The following is a 21,922-nucleotide window of genomic DNA, read 5'->3' as shown; positions in this document are numbered from 1 at the left end:
GTATCTTTCTTTCAAATTAAACTCGGTATCCTTTCTAAAAATACATTGTTTTCGACATTGATGTATCTGTTTTGGCATATTAAAACAATATTAATCGTGGTAAGTCTTATTTGGGAGTAAGAGTGCATCTTTTAAGCCGAAACGTCAATAAAGAGTTTAAAGCTGCTCTCTCACAGATATACCATTTTCAAAACTTATTTTTTTTTTGTCTTGAAAAGAACAATTTTTTGCGTAAATATCTGCAAACCAATGATATATTACATATAAGAAAAATGCTGTCAAAAAATCAGACCGTAGATTTTCATATTTTCGTTCGAAAATTCATGTTTTATGGCTTAAACCGTTACTTACGGTTTAAAAAAAAATGCATCAAACATCAATTTTTGAACTTAAATATAAAAATCTGCGATCTAATTTTTGTCAGCAGTCTTATATAGCTGGTTTTCATGGATTTTTGAAGGAATTGGCTCGTTCCAAGACAAAAAATAAAATAAAAAGTTGTCAAAAACGTTCATTCTGTGAGAGTGCAGCTTTGACACGAGTGCGAAACAGTGGCTCCAGCTCTTTTAGGAGCTGTGTATAAAAATGACACTTTCGAGCTAGAGCAAAAGCTTCTTGAGTGAAATTCAGCTGAAAATTGGTGAACATGTTCGACTTTCGTTTGTAAACATGCATTTGTTTGATGGGAGAATCGGTTTTATAACTCTATAAACAATATGTTTACAAAATAACCGAAATACGTGTGATGATTAAACATATTTATATGGCACTGCATTCCCCGATTTCTCAAATAAGCCCTCATAATTGTGATATTAAGTAAAATGACGAGACATACGTTTTACGATGATATCCGTTCTTTTGCTCTAGCTCGGAAGTGTCATTGGCTCTTTTTATACACAGCTCCTAAAAGAGCTGGAGCCACTGTTTCGCACCCATGTTTAAAGGATTTATACAGCTCTATTCCCTGAGGAGTAATTACAGAGAACATAATAATAGTTAAACTACTTTTATCATCAAGTGCTTCACTACATACATATACATACAAAACGGAACAATCATCCCTGTGTAAATCCGTGGGCCAACGCTGCAGCTCAAATAGTCCTCAGCCATGGAACTTCCGGTCATGTAAGTCAGACCAATCAACGCGAACCACACAACATGAACACACATATGTAACATTGAACTGACTCTCTCAAATTGCCGTAATTATGTTAAAATGTTAGGTTAATTATTTCCCGCCAAAATCTTAAATGGTGTGGGTTCAAAACACCAAGTTTATTATAAAATACACAATCTACGAAACTTCAAACATTATGGAGGCCTCTTTGAATAAAAGATCTGTCAACTCTTTTTATGTGCGTGTTATCTAGAGTATAAATTTTTTAAGCTGTGTTGAATAATACAAGAAAGTTTGTTTTGTTTTTCTGCGGAGGCATTTTTATATAATATTTCTCATTATCCAAAACTATAAACTATTTCTGGTACCATGGTGATGACCATAGATATGTCAATTTTCATGGCAGTACCAGCAGTAAAATGTATGGGGATATTTCGATTAGGTTGTTGGCAATAGAACTAAATTCTCATGGACAGTCCCTGTTGTAAAATATATCCGGACATTAAGACCCTTAGACGTTTAGACTCCTAGTTATTTCAACCTCTGAGACATTTCAGCCATGTCAGTTCGATATGACATTCTTGCAACACTACTGCCGCGTTCAAAATCGACAGTCAAAAACCTGTGTGATAGTTGGTAATATAAGTCAGTTCTAATGGAGAGTCCTTGAAGTAATATATAGCCGGATATTTAGACCCTTAGACATTTAGGCCCCTAGTCATTTAGGCCCCTAGTCATTTCAACCCCCGAGACAATCTGACCATGATTGTTCGATCACTGAAACATTTGAATGGTAAAAATCCTATAAACACTATCGCCGTGGTCAAAAACGACAGTTACAGACCTGTATAGTAGATGGGCAATAGGTCAATTACCATAGACACCCCCTGTAATATAATATAGCCGGACATTAAGACCCTTACTCATTTAGTCAGTTAAACCTCTGGGACATTTCGGCAATGACAGTTCGACCTCTGATGCATTTTGTTTGGAAAACTTCCTTTCCTTGCAACACTACTGCCACTTTCAAAATCGACAGTCAGAACTAGTGTTTGAAAATCGGACGAGTTCGAGGCAATGAGGAAATCGAGCCATGCGAGTTCGAGGCAATGAGGAAATCGAGCCATGCGAGTTCGAGCCAATGAGGAAATCGAGCCATGCGAGTTCGAGCCGTGCGAGTTCGAGCCAATGAGGAAATCGAGCCGTGCGAGTTCGAGCCAATGAGGAAATCGAGCCATGCGAGTTCGAGCCAATGAGGAAATCGAGCCGTGCGAGTTCGAGCCAATGAGGAAATCGAGCCGTGCGAGTTCTGGCCAACGAGGAAATTGAGCCGTGCAAGTTCGAGCCAACGAGGACATCGAGCAGTGCGAGTTCGGGTCAATGAGGAAATCGAGCCGTGCGAGTTCGAGCCAATGAGGAAATCGAGCCGTGCGAGTTCGAGCCAATGAGGAAATCGAGCCGTGCGAGTTCGAGGCAATGAGGAAATCGAGCCATGCGAGCTCGAGCCAATGAGGAAATCGAGCCATGCGAGTTCGAGCCAACGGGGTTCGACTGTAGTATAAGACAACAATCATGCTTTCTGCTCAAACAACTACTAGTATTGGCAGTCACGATGCGATCACACAGCCACGGAAATGTCAGGAAAATGTATTTTAAGGAAGTAAGTTATCACAATTCAGATAACAACTCTAAGATCAATACCATAACTATATTTAGTATTGATACTGATATCTGCAGGTCTCTAAAGACCCATTATTGCACACTTGTTAACTGAAGCCATTTGCTAACATCAGCTGCTCAGTAAAATGGCATTATCAGGTTAAATCAAAGACATTTCTCTAATTGGTTATTGATTGTGCTAAGAGTTAATACCAGGCACAGTATCTGCATGGTGCATACATGATTATACTTATTTCATTTTAAGATAAAATGAGTAGATTGAATCTGCGAGTAGAACTGCGGGAAAATGAAGTTTCATAGAGCAGACGACAGTTTAACGTGAAAGTCCGACCAATTAAAGATCAAGTTCAATCAGTGAAATAAATACGAGTTATTTTCAACAATAGAAAACACTTAATCGAGCACAAAATAAGTTGATGACACATATAAAAAAAACATTGATTAGATATATTTTGGCGCTTTTTTAACTGGGTAATTGTGGCCACGTAGCTATTAATTCAAACAAAGTTTATTAAAGCTCATATTTTTTAACTGTTTACAAATCATACGTTGTTGTTAATTGTAGTGATCATTATGGAATCAAATGAGTTAAACATAATAATGCAATTAAATGCATTTATTTGTAATCAACCTATATTGTACCCCTTAAAAGAAGTCACCGCTTTGTTTGCTACCTTGATGGTACTAGGAGCTAAACTTTTTTATTCTTCGATTGTGTAACGAGTTATTACAGCATTAAATTCGTTGGCATGATGTCACAAAAGAGTGTGATCTTGTGTTTTTTAACCAGGAGTACCCGGAGGAAACCTACTTGTCCGGCATGGTGACCGCCAACCAAACTCACATTGCACCCACGTTTGGAATCAAGCCCACATTTCTATAGAGAGGGTTCGACAACCTTATGCACTCTGTCCGTCTATTAGTCAAGAATGAATGTTTGAGTGTCGTAGATAGCAAATTAAAAACATATATAAAAACCATACATAAACCAAATTTTATGGTCATTTGACGTTAGCTCTAGACACAAATTACTATATACTGTTTCGTTTCCAAAGATGCTATCAAATCAAAGAAATCTTGCTGTCATAGAGTTCCTGGAGGCATTAAAGGATCTTGGTCAAAATGTTTCGGTCTACTTTGATGTGTTGAATTGTCTTGTGAACTTGAAATTAACATGTTCAAAGTCAAACACATGCCTCCTCCGCCAATGGATCGCCGAACAGAAGCATATTTTATCATTTTGAAGAGCTCTGACTTCCAAGGTTCTATTTAGTCATTAATGCCGCACTCTCACGGATTGAAAGTTTTGACATTTGTTTTGGTTTTTATTGAGCTCAGAATCAGCTGATTTCGATACCAATGCCTAATTAAATTCAGTGATATAAGATTACTCACAATAGAATGTTTAAAAACTGTCGGATTTTTTTCTTAAAGCGTAAGTAACGCTTTTAGCCATAAACATCAATGTTCGAACGAAAATATGAAAAACGGCGATCTGATCTTATGTCAGCAGTCTTGTATCATTCGTTTTCAGACATTTTTTGCAAAAATGGCTCATTCCAAGACAAAAAAATATATAAAAGTTGTCAAAAAGATCAATCTGTGAGAGTGCAGCTTTAATTGGTTTTTAGAAGCTCGCACATGTGCGCTGGCTAATTTACAGGCATTCGATCGGTATTTCGCGCTGAACACTAAGAAAATTAGCATTTATCATCAGTCTTTTAAACAATTAGTCAGCGCCGAGCTGCGCCCGACTTGATAATTTAAGAAGACCAGAAATAAACACATTCTTATACATTATATGTCTATATTTCATAAATTTGTAAAGTATGACTTTTAAAGGTCATGAACGCTAGTTTTAGACGTATACCAGATGAAATGTTAGTCACACATTTATTTCGATACTTGATCTGTGAGAAAAGATGTGAAGCCGTTGACACATTTTCTACAGCATCGTGGTTATCATTTCACTGTATTCAGATATCAGATGCAGGAGATAATACAATCTATTTAATTGGAAATATGCTGACTTCAGCGATATTCAATACTGATTCTATTTGTGTCTGATCTCATAAATAGACAGTCTGCTACGCTTTTTTTCATAGAACTGCGCTGGTTTTCCTCACATTTATATTTCACTGCTGAAGCACTATGTCAATATGATACTTGCGTCATGTTCAAAATTTCAGCTTATGTTTTGTCGGTGAGAAACATATGTGTGGAATATTAAGATTGATGCGAACATTTTTTTTTTAATTTTAATGCATAATTATGTTTAACTTATTTGAAAATTACTGAACTAATGGTAGCCCTTCATGCATCTACGTTGGAAAAATACATTAATTACTCCCTTCAACTGGGCATATATTCATAATTTTAGCAAATATCTAATATATGTGGCATATTCGTGGTCTCGTGGTAATACAGGTGTCTACTAGAGGTACAGGTATTTCAGTAAATAAACACTGTACTGACATGAAAGGATAAGATATTATAGTACGAACCAATTCCGTATTCTGTAACTCAAAGTTGGATTCTTTGAAGTTTTAGCTGTTTCTTATACAGATATATTTCTAACGTGGATACATGAAGGGCTACCGCCATTTTAGTAATTGAACAAGGTATACCGACACCAAAGGATTACAGATTATCGAAGGCTTTAAATACCAAAATGACACCTCGAAATTTGAATTCATTGATAGCAAAGTTTTAGCTGCTACTTAAATATATTACCTATAACGATGGTTTCAAGTTTCTTAGGTATTTTTACGATGATAACAGTGCCAATATAGATAGAACTCCAAATGAATGAGTTTACCTCGGGCGCCTTTGGTATATAAATGCAATTGATGTTCAATGTCACGACACAACATTTGCAGGTTATTATCGCAAATTTTGCTATTTTATTAAGTACAGAGATGTGAAGTGTTCAATACATTTGCACATATCCAGCATAACAATCATTTATTATCCTTCAGTCACGTGATAAACCTTACAACTCTGCTGCTAGATTTGAAATAAGTGAAACATAGGAGGCTGCCAGAGAGAGACAACAAATAGTTTTGCCGATAGCCAATGTTCTTATAACGCTGTGCTCACACAGTGAAAACTTCACGGTTCTGCGAGATACTGCTGTAATAGTTCTGTGCACAATGTCTAAAGTAATGGATTTTAAAAAGAAACATTTTTTTAAGGAAAGAATAGAGATGGAGGTAAGAATTTGATATTTTGTTTATATAATCATGTCCACAGACATGATACTGATCGAAAACTTAAACTTTTGTTACGGTTAAAATATATTTAAAAAGAAAGAAAGACAGTCGTCAGGCAGTATGCTTGCTTGTATATTAAAAATAACTACCATAAAGATTATGATGATGATAATATTGACTGCCACTACAACGATGGTGACGATAATGCTGCTGCTGCTAATGCTGCTGCTACTGAAGATGATTATGCTGCTGCTGCTGCTGCTGCTGCTTCTATTTCTGTTTCTGCTTCTGCTGCTGCTGCTGCTGCTGCTGCTGCTGCTGCTGCTGCTGCTGATGATGATGATGATGATGATGATGATGATGATGATGGTGATGATGATGATGTGATGAAGTGACGACGATGGCGATGATGATGATGATGATGCTGATGCTGATGATGATGATGCTGATGATGATGATGATGATGATGATGATGATGATGATGATGATGAAAATGATGATGCATATGAAGATGATGATGATATGATGATGATGATGATGATGATGATGATGATGATGATGATGATGATGATGATGATGATGACGATGAAAAATGATGATGCAGATGAAGATAATGGTGATGATGATGATGATGATGATGATGATGATGATGATGATGATGATGATGGTGATGGTGAAGAGCTTGGAAAAGTGGGGTACTCAGTGCTGGTTCAACCCAGAAAAGTTGTAACCCGGCCGTGTATCGGTGCTTTACACCGAGCGCGTAATATAACCAAGGGCCGAGGTCTCTTCGAAAAAGAGTATCGCTCCCGGACTTCCTTGTTTCCCAACACTATCTCTTCCGCGTGCTGTCCCTTCAGCAATAACAAAGGACCCCGATGGAAATAAGTGCTTGCACTTTCAGGGGATATCCTTGACCAGTAAGGTCTTAAGAAATATACATACATACATTTGCTGAGTTACATTATTATTTTCGTTGACAGAAACAATACCAGGCAATGTTGGAAGGATTGTGGAAGAGTTTGTTTATATAAATGAAATTATTACTTGGTAAAAATACTTTAGGGATCAGCACATGTATAATAATTGGTTCTTTATCTAAATTGACCGTTTTCTATTAGACGTTACGTCTAGAACAAGGAGTTATTCCATTGCGCATGTGCGAGATTTGTTGACAAGTTTGAACAAAAAATGTGTATTGGTTGTCATCAATTAAAGCTCATTTTAATCTGGTAAAGCAGCATATATTATATTTAGAATGATCGCAGGCTTAGAACCTATCATTTCATAACTGATAGTAGAAAATATAAGACACAGTTTGGCAAGAATGCTTCAAAATGTAAACTTTTAATCTGACATTTGACGTTTGCACAATTTTGTAAATATTACTCTAAAATAAATAGTATTGTGCGGTTTCCTTATATTATTTTTTGTGTTTCCATTTGTTGCAATGTATATTTCAGAGTGGCACAATGAATTTGAGTTTCCCAGGAAGCTCCTCCCAGAAGGGGCGCCCGCCGCCATCCCCAGGAGCCCAGATGCCCCGCCTCGTCCAGGAAACAGAGCTGCAGAAACTGCTTGCTGATGAAAAGATGAGGAGTCAGATGCATAAAACAAACTACGAAAAGCTAAAAGATGAACACAAGAAGTAGGTTGACTATTTATGCTAAAGCATTTAACTTGCTATGAGTATAGTCCATTTAAACAGCTGCTTCAGAGTCTTTGACGAATTTTGATTTGGCGACTCTACTTATCCATATCCCACTTGTTGTTTTCCTAGCCAAGTATGACAGATCCTAGCGCTAAGTATATTGAGCGGAAAGATAACAAGCACCTGCTAGATGGATTCAAAATGGCGATGCTTTGTTGACAAGTTGATCTGAATTAGACAAATTATTTGTGTTTTATTAAACACAAGTCTAATAAGAGAAAGGTTTTGGCTAAAAATAATTCATGAGTTACTTTTGTGTTCTTCTTTAACAGTGAAGTGTTAAGTATTGTGGAGTTACAGTTGAAGAATATATTTTACATTGGAATGGATCAGTCGACTTGTGGCTTTTAGGGAACAAAAATGAATATCCAAATGTTAAAAAAGTGCCCTAAGCGTGCATTATTGTGGCTAGCTATGAGTACAGTTACATCAAAGAATGATAGATTGTTCAATGGATTTTTTAAAGTTTTAATCTAAACATGAATTATCTTTAAAATCCATGTAAAAGTTGGAAGAGAAGGGTCAGGTGTAAGTTTATTATTAAACAATGTTCCGATCTTCCTATTACTATAAACTAAAACATTAAATTTTATTTATTTGTTAATACATGTCATGTTTACTGCATATAGTTATGACTATTTTGTTTCTATGCAGTCTTCAAGATGAGTACAGTGCCTTGGAGGAGGAAATACGGCGAACCGTAGAAGAGAGTCGAATCGTGCAAGAGAAATACCGCAGCATGTACGAGGACAGCAGGCGGGAACTGGCTGAAAAACTACAGCTGCTGGAGGAGAGTAGGAACAAGGTGAACATACAACTGCATTTAGGGACTTGTCATCATTATTTAACGCACATTTATATGCTGGTCTTTCCAATGTGAAAGTTCCCAAATTTCTGGAGATAAGTATGAACTCTTAAGTTGTAGGCAATTTAGCAAAAAAATCAGCTTAACCTAATAGAGTGATCCCTAATTCAGAGTGGTCCAAATGAGTACAAGCCCTGCACTGGTTATTTGATATCAGTGCATGCTAAAAATTTTAGTTTTGAATAGCAGTGCTTGTTAACATTTTATGCCAAGCACTAGAATAAGTTTATGATTGTTCATCCAGAAGTTTGATTTTGAAGACTGATTCCACATTTCCATGTATTTTTTACAGTACTCTATAATTGGTCTAATATTACGGTACTTTGGTCATATGAAGTTCAAGAATTGAAGAACTGTTGACCCATCTCAAGCTAGGCTTAGGATATCCCGGTCCCTAATCTTAAATAACCAGAGGCAGCATAAAGAATTCCTATTTAATGAAATGCGGGTACATATATATATATACAAATGGAGTACTCTGTTTAATGCCTTTTTAAACAAAATAATCATCATGTGTTTTTCAATACAGATGGTTACCCCACAGAAACTTGAGGTGCTTCAGTTGGAGATAGGGGAGGAAATCGATCGAGGATATCGAGAAAAGTTCTCCCGACAAGAATCTGAGCTTGATGAGCTCCGGGGCGTGTGTAGTAAGCTCAAACATGAGCTCTGTTTCCTCAAGTCCGAGTACGAACATGAGCAAAATGAGAGTCGACAGATTGTGGGAGAGCTCAAGTTACAACATGATGCTGAGGTAAGCATTGAAAGAAATGATCTATCATGCCCTTTTTAGGCATTTTCTGAACAAGTATTTACTAGTGATGTTCCGATGGTCGATTATAATGGAAAATCGATTGGTTGGGCCTGAAATCGGCGACAATCGATAGTATTTAGTTATAATCGATTATCGCAAAAAATAAAAAATAAGTGTTCAGATGTTATCTTTAACAAAATGGCTGATGAAAGCCACAATGAGCAAGAAAATTAACTATTTTTTATACAACAACACTTAATAACTTCAATCATAGACATAAGGTATATGCATATAATGATTAAGAGTTTAATACTGAACATGAATAAAACTACAACTCAGGTACTATCTAGTATTTTAAAAACCGATTGTACTATCGATAATCGGTTACTTGAGTGGAACCGATCATCGATAGTAAAATTGCGACCGATTCCCAACACTAGTATTTACACATATTATATGAACATATGTAAGACAAAGTTTGTCGCGAGGAATGAAATCCAAGGGGTAATATCTTACACATGGCAGCAGGATGCCTAAAAAAGGCCTGTCTATAATAGGATTGACTAGAGTTAAAACATTCTCAGTGATACACAAACTTTGATGTCACTCTAGGTGTTTATTTAAGTTTGAACATATTTATGTGGCAAACAATACATGACATGATGTATATTACTGCAGACAATGGTATCAAGTTATGAAAGGTTGACAGTAAATCTGTTTTGTTTAGCCAGTTATATGCTGATAATGGAAAGCTGTGAAAAACTTAAATATTACAAACTTGACAGAACATGGTAGAGATTGTGTTTGATTGAAGTATTATTCAGTTTCAACAGCAAATATGTGAAGTGTGTATGTATTTATAATCATATAATATTAGTTTTTAATCAAACAACAGAAATGTTTGGCAGTCCCAAGCATTTAATTTTATGAAGGCAGAAGGGTCCCCATGCTAGTCTCGATTTGGGCAGAAGGGTGCTACCAAAAAAGATAGGGTGCAGCATCCTTCTACAACACCTCGACTAAAGCCCTTTTTTTGAGTTTTAAATTGCTATTAGATGTGGCAAAAGATCAGACTCCAATATTACAAAAAAAACTTCTGACAGTCAAATTTCATTGTAATTCTCAACTCATTTTAAAACAGTTTTACATAGCATCAAAGGTTATTAAAAATCATAAATGATTTTACTTTTTGTCTCTCATCGAATATGTTGATTATAAACTTTGGACAAGACTCCAAAAGAAAAAAAACCTGCCAGCCTGGGTGCATGTGATTTTAATGGTCACAAGTAGGATTTCTCCAGTTTCTCCCATAACACAAGACCAACGCAACATTGTGCCAATGAGAGTGATTATATAAGTTGCATAAACTTGTTTCACAATCATTGTACAATTAAAAAAACCTCTACAGCAAAAAATGTTATTGAGTATCAATCCCTGTTTTTAACAATAAGACAAGGATGTTTTTTGCTCTAAAAAAGTTTTCCTTAAAAAAGGTGTTGATCAACACGTTTTATGAGAAAATATGTAAAAACCTACCAGATTTTTAATCATCTATGTTTTTATGTGGTAAAGTGGGATGAGATTGCAGGGTTTTTTACCCACGTGTCCAACTATCGGACACATACCCAAAGCAAAATATATGATATTTTTCCCAATCTTCCGAAAAAAATCCTAATCAAACAAAAGCAAGTAAAAAAACAACTTTTTTATGGAAGTCTTTTTACCTGTACAGGTTCATTCAGCATCCTAATTAACTATGTGTTATGTGATGTAAAGTTTTAGAAATAATTGAAATCAGAAATTATTGATTTTCATCACATTCAGAGATCTATCAGTATGAAATATTTGGTGTCATGATTTATTGCAATAGATATTTATACCCCAAGGATTGATATTTCATCCATTTAAGATTGTTTGAAAGGGAAAAGCAACTAATACATAAAAATTTCCTAATTCTCAGGAGACTGAAAAGCTTGTTCTTTTAACTGTAAGATTTCGCTTATTAGGAATATTCGCGACTCAGTTTCCCAAAATGTCTAGGGTCTTTTTCCCAAAATGGGCAGTAAAAGCCCTGGATTGAAATCGACTTAAGTATTTTTGTGATATTGGTGGCAGGTAGTTATCATAGCGTGTGACTTTTAAACATATTTACAGGTAGAAAACCTGCGAAAGGAGCGTGAGTCTACGTTACAGAAAATACAGACCGAGGGTAGCCAAGACTCGCAGCGTGTACGGGTACTACAACGAGAGAACGCGCAGCTCCACCTTCGTATCAAAGGTCTTATGACAGAGATGGACGAAGTACGAGCCCAGCGGGAGAAAGTCGGGCATGAGTCTGAGAGCCTTGTGCGCATTCAGGGCAAGCAGATCTCTGAACAGCAGGCTATTATCAAGTCCCTTGAGGTATGATTCTCTACACTGATGTTTACAATGTTCGGGGGATGTGATTTTTCCACACATTTGTGCAAATCTAAATACCGAAAAAAAATGTATATATTTTGTTGTAAAAAGTTATCTTGTTGCCTTTGGTTGTCTTTTTATTTGTTGTTAGTATCAACACCCTAGTTTGCTCCAAACTTGAAGTCAGAAGAGCCTTTAAATGGGCTTTCAAAAGCCAGTTTTGCATCTGCTACAGAGTGCTAAACCCCCCTCCTCTTTTAATTTCCATTTGTGAATTAAAGCACCCCCTGAATCTATCGGGGAAAAAATTTCAGCCTAACAGCTACCAGTTCAATCACATCCCTAAATGTTTAGATGGAGTATTTTGGGTTTTTGCCTGTCATGACACTTGATCGCTGTAGCAATTACTCAGAGTAATGAAGCTACCAGTAATTGAGTTATGTTACAGAACTTTTGGGTTGTGATACAAATGGCTGTTTCACAAACACTTATACACTTAATTTTTGTTGGCTGTTGGCTGTGTTCATTTGCTGTTCAAAAAATTAAAAATGTTCGACCAAATTATGTAAAAAAGGCCTAAAAAAAATATGTCCGCTTCGGGTAACCCGACCCTACCTATAAAAATGCGCCGACCCTAACTTTTTTTTTCAGTTTCTGAGCAAATGACAGTAATGTAGGAAAGACTGCCATGTGCAAGAAAACACTCTGAACTTACGACAGATTTTGAAAAAAAAAAATCCCTACCTACCCTACCTAGAAATTTTGGGAAGGTTACCCTTAACAAACAATTATTTTTTTTTGGCCTAATATAAACTTTTCAGACAATTAACATGGAGAACAACAATTCATTACTGAAGTGCAAAACCAATTGGTCTTATTAAAAAAGTACATTCTTAGGTTGTCATTTCTCTTACTACACATAGTAATTTTAAAAATATATTTAGGCTGAGCGTGAGTCGCTACGACGCCAGTTGGAATCCCTGACAAGCGAAGTAACTGGCTCGGCAGACACCCACAACAAACTGTCGGTCCGTATACACGAACTGGAGAAGGAGAGCATGGTCTACAAAAATCGCGCCGAGGAGGTCGCCCACAAGTCACGCGTTGACCTAACTAATCTCAAAATGGATATGCTCAAACAACGAGGCGAATTGGAGCGTGAGAGGGACAAACTCTCGAATATCCTCGATGGTAGGTTTGGTACATATTTGACAGAGTATTTACACTGATGTGTGTATGGTGCATTTTAATTGTATGACTGCTTTTTCCATGCTATATATCTGAGTAGTTTTATTATCTATTTTGAAACTGAAAGCTTTATTTGATTTGTTTGGGCAAAACTAATTTAGGTTGTAAAACTCAATTCATATTTAACTGAAAATCGTTATGTTACATTTTCTTGGCGTACGCTTGTTGAAAAGATGGTCTCCCTATATTTAAGACTCAAAATTAATTACCAAATTACATAAAATATACAATTATAACAATGTGTTAAATGAAATTAAAGAACGTTTCCAACAATGTATAAAAATAGCAATAAGTGTCTGCCTATGAGGTACAAAATTTTGCAAAATTTAAATGTCTCTTTTTCCTCCACATCTGCCATTGTGTTGACAACATCACACATGTATGACAGATATCAGGGCTTTCAATTGACCCAAGCTCCCATGTTAAGAATGCAAATTATTGCTCTTTATTTTTCAACTAAAAAAATTGGTTAAGGTTTTGCATGTATACACACATAAGTCATTCAATATCTCACTCTCAGCATCTACATCATGTTTTGCATTAAAATTGTATAAAAGGGATTGCAACCATCCAACTTAATAAATCAAGTAAGATAACTCTGTCTTGCATATTATGCAAATTATGCCCCTTAATTATTTTACTGATATGAATGTATAGATAGCTGTAGCCAAACACATAATACATCAACTCAAGGTTGCACAAACACACAAAGAAAAGCAGCTTGTATTAGGGAGACTTAAACTTCCACACGTCAGTGTAAAACTTCCAAAATTGATGGATAGGAAGTTCATACTTCCAGTTTCAAAATCTTAATGGAAGCCCTGAACTTGTACGTCATATAAAACCAACATTGTTGACATAATGAATATCGTATATTTCAGATATGCAAGTGAAAATAGATATTGCTCAGCACACAATACAACAGCACGAGATCGCGCTGGTAGAGAAGGAAAGGGACTGTGTACGACGGATACATGCCGCCAGGCAGGAGGAATTCGATAAGATGGCCAAGATTGAGAACGAAAAGTAAGGAGTGTCTATACATTAAGGGTTTTACATGTAGCTAAAGAGTAATGTGAGGGTGCCGCACCCTGTCCTTTTGGCAGCACTCCTCAGCCCCCATTGAACCAGCATGTGCACCCTTATGTTTTCATAGTTTTGTTGATTAAAAGATTTGAAAACAAGTTTAACAATACATGAATCATGTTAGTATATTTTGCCCTTTTGCCTAAGTGATGCTATATTTTTTATTAAAGGGCCCTAAAAATGGAAAAAAAAACACTTAATGATAAATATAATGTCACGTTCAGTTTTGATTATCTGCATTTTTATGTATACATAATTTGCCTTTAATAAGTCAAAAAAAATCCTCGATTTCAGACTTGAGCTGGAAACTAAAATTCAGGAGGGAGAAAGACGGAAACTAGACGAAGACTCCACCAGACAGGCAGAGCGTGAACGTCAAGATGAGCGGATCAACGGCGCATACGAAGCGAGGGACGCTGCAGAGAAGGAACTTTTAGTCATACAGTATGTGCTTAACACATGAGATAATAAACTTATTATTAGATTAATTTTCAGTTACGTCTTTTTTTGATTAAAATAAAGATAAAGGCTGCTCCTTTCTACTAACTCATACCAGAAATTCATTGGTTATAATTTCTGATTGCCAATTTTAAAAAACTGGTTTCTTAACATTGCAGCTTTTCTATTTGTATAGTCAAATAACCTGGTTCAATAAATAATTTTATACATGTGTATTGTACCTGTATGTTTTTTATTAAAATAACATGTACATAAAAAAAAAAAATCTCGGTTATAGTTATTGATTATTGCCGATGATTGGCATCTTTTGACGATTTTATGATTATATATTTGATCATCTCGCCATCATTGCTCTAAATCTTATTTTGATTGTACAGGTCCAAGTTGTCCCATCAGCAGTCGTTGTTGGACCAGTTGGAACGGGAACGCACGGAGAACTCGGAGCTGAAAAGCAAGGTGCCTAGCATAAGTTGTATTAAAAAAGTGCCTAGCGTAAGGCCTAATAAAACAACATTTGGTTTGGGTTACCCGACCCTACCTGCGATATAGGCCCTGACCCTTAGTACCGTTTTTATAGACAGTTGGTAAAAAAAAAAAATCAGTCTGTGTTTTAATATGTAGTTTAAAACCTTTAAAACTTTATTCAGAATACTTTAACACCATTCTAAAAAAATGATAATGACGTTCTTATATAAAGCCTAATAATAATAAAAGCCTACCTACCCTACCTGAAAAGGATGTAACCCTTACCAAACCATTTTTGGCCTAAGCTAAATTTAAATATATAAAAAAAAAATGGTTTGTAAAATTGATAAATGGGCTCTGAAAATTGACATTCCAGTTTGGTTCTAATTTAGAAACATGAAGGCTCTCAAAAGGGTTACTGAAAAGCTTGTTGTACTAGAGCAAATATAAACAAAGTCGTACAAAGAGGTATTTCTTTTTCTTTGACCTTCAGGTTGCAAGATTAGAGGCTGACCTGGCAAACTACACAGGGGCTGAACATGATATGACAGATGAGAGCATTCGTCTCCGAAATCAAGTGGAACTTTTACGAGAGGAACTACGACTGACCAAAGACCAGTATGGACGTGCGCACGATAACCACGAACACATCCTTAGCCAGGCTAAATCGGCACTTATCGAAGAGAAAACACGACTAGAGTTACGGGTTCAAGAATTAGAAGACAAATTAGCAGACGCCATGAAGAAATACTCAAGAGCTGCCTCTATATATAAAAAGGTATAGTATATAGGCAGAATTAACGCATCCTGGCCTCATCAAATCAATAGACGTTAAATATTGTACTAGAAGCTCCCTTGACTAGCACTTGGCATTAAAAGGGAAGTACTGGAAAATAGTGTATTCCGTACTGGTTAAACCAAGGAAAGTTTCACTGGGCAAGTTAAAGGTACAAGTAGTATCTTTGCATGGAGGTAGGGTATCACACCCGGATCTCTTGTAACTCACTCTCTTTCTTCAAGTCTTCTAATATCTGGATTTTACTGGATATTGCAGTCACTGCTATCTCGTATCACTTATGGCATTTTAGCACAGTTTTAGGCAAAAATGGCATCACAAGGGGTCAAGCCATAATGCAGCCATTGGGCATGGGCAGACCTTGATAAACACACAATAACATGAAGCAGTATTGATAGCTATGTTTAAATGGAATAATTAAATGATGTTCATATTTTAGAACTGTCATTTATCACCTTGATTTCCCTCTTCAGTACAAGAGCAAAAGTACCAGGGTGATAGAAAACCTCAAATACAAGGCTCAGGTGCTGGATGGCAAACGAGAGGAACTGGAACTGGAAAAACAAGCACTCCAGTAAGTACCTTGCATAATTGGGGTGGGGGTATTGTTCATATAAGGTGATGGAAACTCTTCAAATCAATGCTAAAGCACTTGATGCTTAGGAATAGGAGATTAAGAAAAGGTGTGTGGCCCAATTGAGGGTATTGCTAATCTGAGATACAGGTGCTAAGTGCTTAAAGAGAAGAGTTGAAACTTGAAAGGCAACCACTGCCTAAGTATGTAGGGGTATTGTTCATATTAGGTGATAGAAACTTGTAAAATTATGGTGAATGCTAAAAGAGCTTGATGCTAAATGAGGGGAATTGGAGCACAAGAAATAGGCATTACAGTTAGTGTGTGGGATAATTGGGGTTGTTTTTTATGTTAGGTGATAGAAAACTTCAGAAACTAATATAAGAAACAGGTGCTCAGTGCTTAAAGAGAAGAGTTGAAACTTGGAAGGCAGGCACTGCTGTAAGTACCTAGAATAAATTTGGGTGGGAGATTGTTCATATTAGGTAGTAAACTCTAAAATACAATGTGAATGGCTCCGAGTCTAATCAAGAGGAATTGGAGCATGAGAAAGAGTCTTAACTGTTAGCATAATTGGGGGGGGGGGGGGTATTGTTTATGTTAGTTTAAAGAAAATTTCCTATATATAAGACACAGGTGCTTGATGCTTAAAGAAAAGAATTAGAACTTAAAATGCAGGCACTGCCTTACCCTGCATATTTGAGGTGGGGTAGAATTTCATATTATGTAATGGAAACTGGTAAATACAATTTGAAGAGCTTGATGCTAAAGGAAGAAATAGGTGCTGGAGAAAGTGGCTTTTCATTAAGTATTTGGCATAATTTTAGGGTATTGTTTATGTTAGGTGATGAAAAACTTCAAATGTTAGGCACAGGTGCTCTATGTCAAGCTTAAGCTTGAAAAAGAGCCACATAAAAACAAAATTTTACTCTTTGTGAAATTTAAACTTTAACTAACATTAGGGTTTTGGCCATACAGTTTTAGAAGAGGGCATCCCACCACTCAATTTAGAGATGAACAAGTTAACCCCTTTTAGCCATCACATAAGTCAATTCATAAACATGATATAGAATATTCTCTTGTCTTGCTAAGGAAATATATTGTAATGTATGATTATAACCATACTAGGTTTTTAGTGAAACAGTATTAGGAAACAGTGCTTCACCCTGTAATTTTTGTTATGATGCAATCTTTACATAATGGGCTGTTAAAACATTAAATAAATCTTGAATAAGTACAGATTTTTGTAGTAAAAAAGATAATGTTGATTTACATTTAATCTTAAATTAGTTAAGTTTAAAGTGCACAAGGAGTGAAATCATTGAGTACATGATTTATACAGTTTTTCATAAATATAACAATACTTCACAATGTTATGTTTTACAGGTCATGCGTTCCCCAGAACACTTACAACTCCCTGAAAAAGCAACTGAAGGACCTTCACCGGCGACACACAGAGTTTAAGCGCGTTCTTCTGTCCTCAGGCGTCCAACAGGTCAACATCGGAGACATGTCTTTTGCCTCAATAAACCTTGATGCCACACTTCTGCCCAACTATAGTTTCAACGAACAGGTGTGTAAAAGTACCCATTGAGGGCTTAAGGGCGCAAGACTGGTGTAACGCCTTCTGTTACTAAAATGGGTTACAGCCGTCCTGCACTTAGCCGCAACATGTGTGTAATGTTATGCCCTTATCAGTGTTTAGCCTGCCAATGAGGTCTGAGAGTTGGGAGAAAGGGGCTCTTAAATTGAGAGTTCGGTGCTCTTAATTTGAGAGTAAGGGGTTAGGGGCTCTAAAAATGATTGCTCTAAAATAGGAGTTAGGGGTAATGGGCTCTTAAATTAAAAGTAAGGAGTATGGGGCTCTTAAATTGTAAGTTAGGATTAAGGGGCTCTAAAATTGAAAGTAAGAGGTAACGGGTTCTTAATTAAGAGTTAGGGGTAAGGGGCTCTTAAATTTAGAGTTAGGGGTAAGGGGCTCTTAAATTGTGAGTTAGGGGTAAGGGGCTCTTAAATTGTGAGTTAGGGGTAAGGGGCTCTTAAATTGTGAGTTAGGGGTAAGGGGCTCTTAAATTGTGAGTTAGGGGTAAGGGGCTCTTAAATTGTGAGTTAGGGGTATGGGGCTCTTAAATTGTGAGTTAGGGGTATGGGGCTCTTAAATTGTGAGTTAGGGGTATGGGGCTCTTAAATTGTGAGTTAGGGGTAAGGGGCTCTTAAATTGTGAGTTAGGGGTAAGGGGCTCTTAAATTGTGAGTTAGGGGTATGGGGCTCTTAAATTGTGAGTTAGGGGTATGGGGCTCTTAAATTGTGAGTTAGGGGTAAGGGGCTCTTAAATTGTGAGTTAGGGGTAAGGGGCTCTTAAATTGTGAGTTAGGGGTAAGGGGCTCTTAAATTGTGAGTTAGGGGTAAGGGGCTCTTAAATTGTGAGTTAGGGGTAAGGGGCTCTTAAATTGTGAGTTAGGGGTAAGGGGCTCTTAAATTGAGAGTTAGGGGTAAGGGGCTCTTAAATTGAGACTTAATAATAACGGGCTCTAAAATTGAGAGTTAGAGGTAAGGGGCTCTTAAATTGAGAGTTAGAGGCTCTTAAATTGAGAGTTAAGGGTAAGGGGCTCCAAAATCGAGACTTAATAATAACGGGCTCTAAAATTGAGAGTTAGGGGTAAGGGGCTTACCAGGTATATACTTAAGATGAAATAGTTTGTCCTTGGTGACTAGCTCCTTGGACCTTTTAATTCCATCATTATTCATTGTGTAAAGTTACCAATTTTCTATGTGCTTACCTTGGTGATATGGCAAAAAACTGATGGGTGCATTTCTTGTTTTTATCCAAACTCACCATTGGTTGCTGTGTAAGGCATAACAAAATTAATGTTGTGGTTCTGACTACCCGATAAACCCTAATTTAAGTCTTACTGTAATAATATTGTGGAAAAATCTGTAAAATACAATCAATATTGCTTGGACAAATTCAAAATGTGATGAAAACACTTTAAAATGATTTTGCAAAAAAAATCCTTACCTACAAAGTATGTTTTATGTCATTGTGTAACCAAAACCACAACATAATTTTTGTTGGCCTATCCAAATAATGTGAAATGACACCAGTTTTTTTTACTGTCTGTTTATTTACTTGACTAAAGAATGATGTCAAACAAAGTTCTGTTCACAAGTTAAATTTTATCAATTTCAAACAAACTATTAATTATTTGTGGCCTTAGTTTTAAGATTCAAACATTCATGTCTTTCTCAAATATTTTTGAAACTAGTCCAACTTTTACATGGAAATATTCCTGATAATCTTTGCATGATAACAATTCAGACATTTATAAGTATGAGACATAAATTCATGCACGATGAACAGTTCAGTAGGCTTGCATCATAGAATTATTTTGATCACATTATTGGCACAAGTTTTTGTAAAAAAAATCATTCTAGCAGTTAAAATATATCCGATATGAGATCAATTAATTTTTTATTTACCTACAAAAATAAAGACATGTACAAGGAAAAAAAGGTTGTATTTGGAGTTAACTCAGTTCTCTTAAATGATTTTTTTTATTGATTTATTTTCATGTTTGTTGTGATCACTAGGCATGGGTAAGTGCACTAATGGTTTACCTGTTATGTTTTCCCTCTAAATACTAATACATGCTAAATCTCCTTTCCAAGGTGAAATCCTTCCTCTCTGTATTCCCTCTTAATTCTAATACATGCTAAATCTCCTTTCCAGGGTGAAATCCTCCCTCTCTGTATTCCCTCTTAATTCTAATACATGCTAAATCTCCTTTCCAGGGTGAAATCCTCCCTCTCTGTATTCCCTCTTAATTCTAATACATGCTAAATCTCCTTTCCAGGGTGAAATCCTCCCTCCCTGTATTCCCTCTAAATACTAATACATGCTAAATCTCCTTTCCAGGGGGAAATCCCTGCTCCCTGCTCCCTCCCTGTATTCCCCCTAAGTACTTATTCATTCTAAATATCCTTTCAAGGGGGAAATCCCTTCTCCCTATATTCCCCCTAAACACTATAACATACCAAATCTTCTTTCAAGGGGAAATCTCCCCTCCCTGTATTCCCTCTAAATACTAATACATGCTAAATCTCCTTTCCAGGGGGAAGTCCCCCTACCTCCTTTACCATTCCCAAATCCCCCTCGTAAATAGTGCAGGTTGACAGTGGTCTAGAAGTAAAGGTGTCCACCCGTCATCCAAGAGGTTGCGGGTTTGATCCTCACCAGGTGTACTTTCTCATTGTACCTCTGTACACCTCGAAACAGTTTCTCTGAGCGATCAGCTTTAGTCAATATTTTCACAATTTTAACCCATTACAAAACTTTGTGGCTCTAACTATTGCACGCTGTGTATAAACATAATTTTGTATACAGTGCTCCAGTGGTCAGGAATTCAAAACATCTTCTTTCTGTCCATATCCATCTTTGATTTTATGTTTGATGCATGTTTCCGCTACTTATAAATGTTTAATGCATGTTTTCATTACTAATAGTAATGAATGGTTTGTGTTATATTGCATGTTCTGACACTTATGTATTCAGAAAATTATTATCTGAAAAGGTTTACAGGAATATGCTTAGAAAAAAATGGTGTTATGTTAGGTTTTATGAGCAGGTCTGTTTTGAAAAGTAAAATAGACATGGTCTTGTGATATCCTTGTCGTTGTGGTCACAAGACAAAAAAATAACAGAAGAGCATTGACATTTGCTCCATGGAACTATTGTTTCTCAGATGTTCCAGTGCCTTTGATGTCTAGTATTTGTATGTACATGTACCATAGCTGTAAGAATAACAAAGAATAAAAAGAAACATGGACATTTAACATTGTAGCAGTCTAAATTAATTCATTTTACACTTAAATAATTCTGAAATGTGTACAATGAAAGATCGGTCCTGCTAGATATTACTTTAAAAGATAAATTTGTTTAAATACTACTAGTTTTAGTAGAAGTAGAAGTATATCCTTGAATGAAAGAAATGTAAATTTTTGACTTCTCAGTCTTGCTCAAATAATTCAGATTTACATACAAATAAAAATAATCTTCAAATGAAGTATTTTATTTAATAACTAGAGTGCTTTTCACAAAGATGTAATTTAACAATTGTGTATATATGTTTATAGGAGCGACGTCACCAAGAAGACTTGAAATTACTACGGCAGCGCCTAGATCTTCTTGATGATAACCAACAACAACAGCTAGGGGAGTTTGCGGAGATCGCCACCTCAACAGTACGCAGCACGTCACATCGGTTCGAGGAATCAGTTGGGGAAAAAATCGACATCGAAAAAGCTATCTCCCCCACCCCCTCCTAGCCTCAAACCTCAGAGGTTTTGGGATTAGGATGTCAGATATGGGGTGCTTTGTGTTGGTTTTGGTGGGGGTGGGGTGCGAACGGGTTTTTTGGGCTGCATTTTCTGGTTGGGTGGGGGGGGGCATTTCTGAATGGGTTTTGGGTTAGGTGGGTAGGAACAATATTTTGATTAAAGTAGAAATAGGGGGTACATCATTTCCATATGGGATTGATGGGAGATAACACCTGTTG

At 36.4% G+C, this 21,922-nt stretch overlaps 1 protein-coding gene across 1 annotated transcript; it reads left to right on the top strand.

The window, feature by feature from the left end:
- The first annotated feature begins 7,170 nt into the window (after window positions 1–7,170).
- Window positions 7,171–21,777, top strand: LOC128218174 (centrosomal protein of 83 kDa-like). The gene is made up of 13 exons (XM_052925756.1): window positions 7,171–7,241; window positions 7,473–7,657; window positions 8,375–8,525; window positions 9,115–9,339; window positions 11,494–11,742; window positions 12,684–12,930; window positions 13,869–14,013; window positions 14,368–14,517; window positions 14,910–14,988; window positions 15,491–15,775; window positions 16,267–16,367; window positions 17,754–17,940; window positions 21,501–21,777. The coding sequence occupies exons 2-13, from the start codon at window positions 7,482–7,484 to the stop codon at window positions 21,690–21,692; spliced, it is 2,187 nt and encodes a 728-aa protein (XP_052781716.1). The 5' UTR covers window positions 7,171–7,241; window positions 7,473–7,481; the 3' UTR covers window positions 21,693–21,777.
- The last annotated feature ends 145 nt before the right edge of the window (window positions 21,778–21,922 follow it).

The sequence above is a fragment of the Mya arenaria genome, chromosome 14 (assembly GCF_026914265.1).
Source record: "Mya arenaria isolate MELC-2E11 chromosome 14, ASM2691426v1".
NCBI lineage: Eukaryota > Metazoa > Mollusca > Bivalvia > Myida > Myidae > Mya > Mya arenaria.
This window is presented reverse-complemented; position numbering and strand designations above follow the sequence as displayed.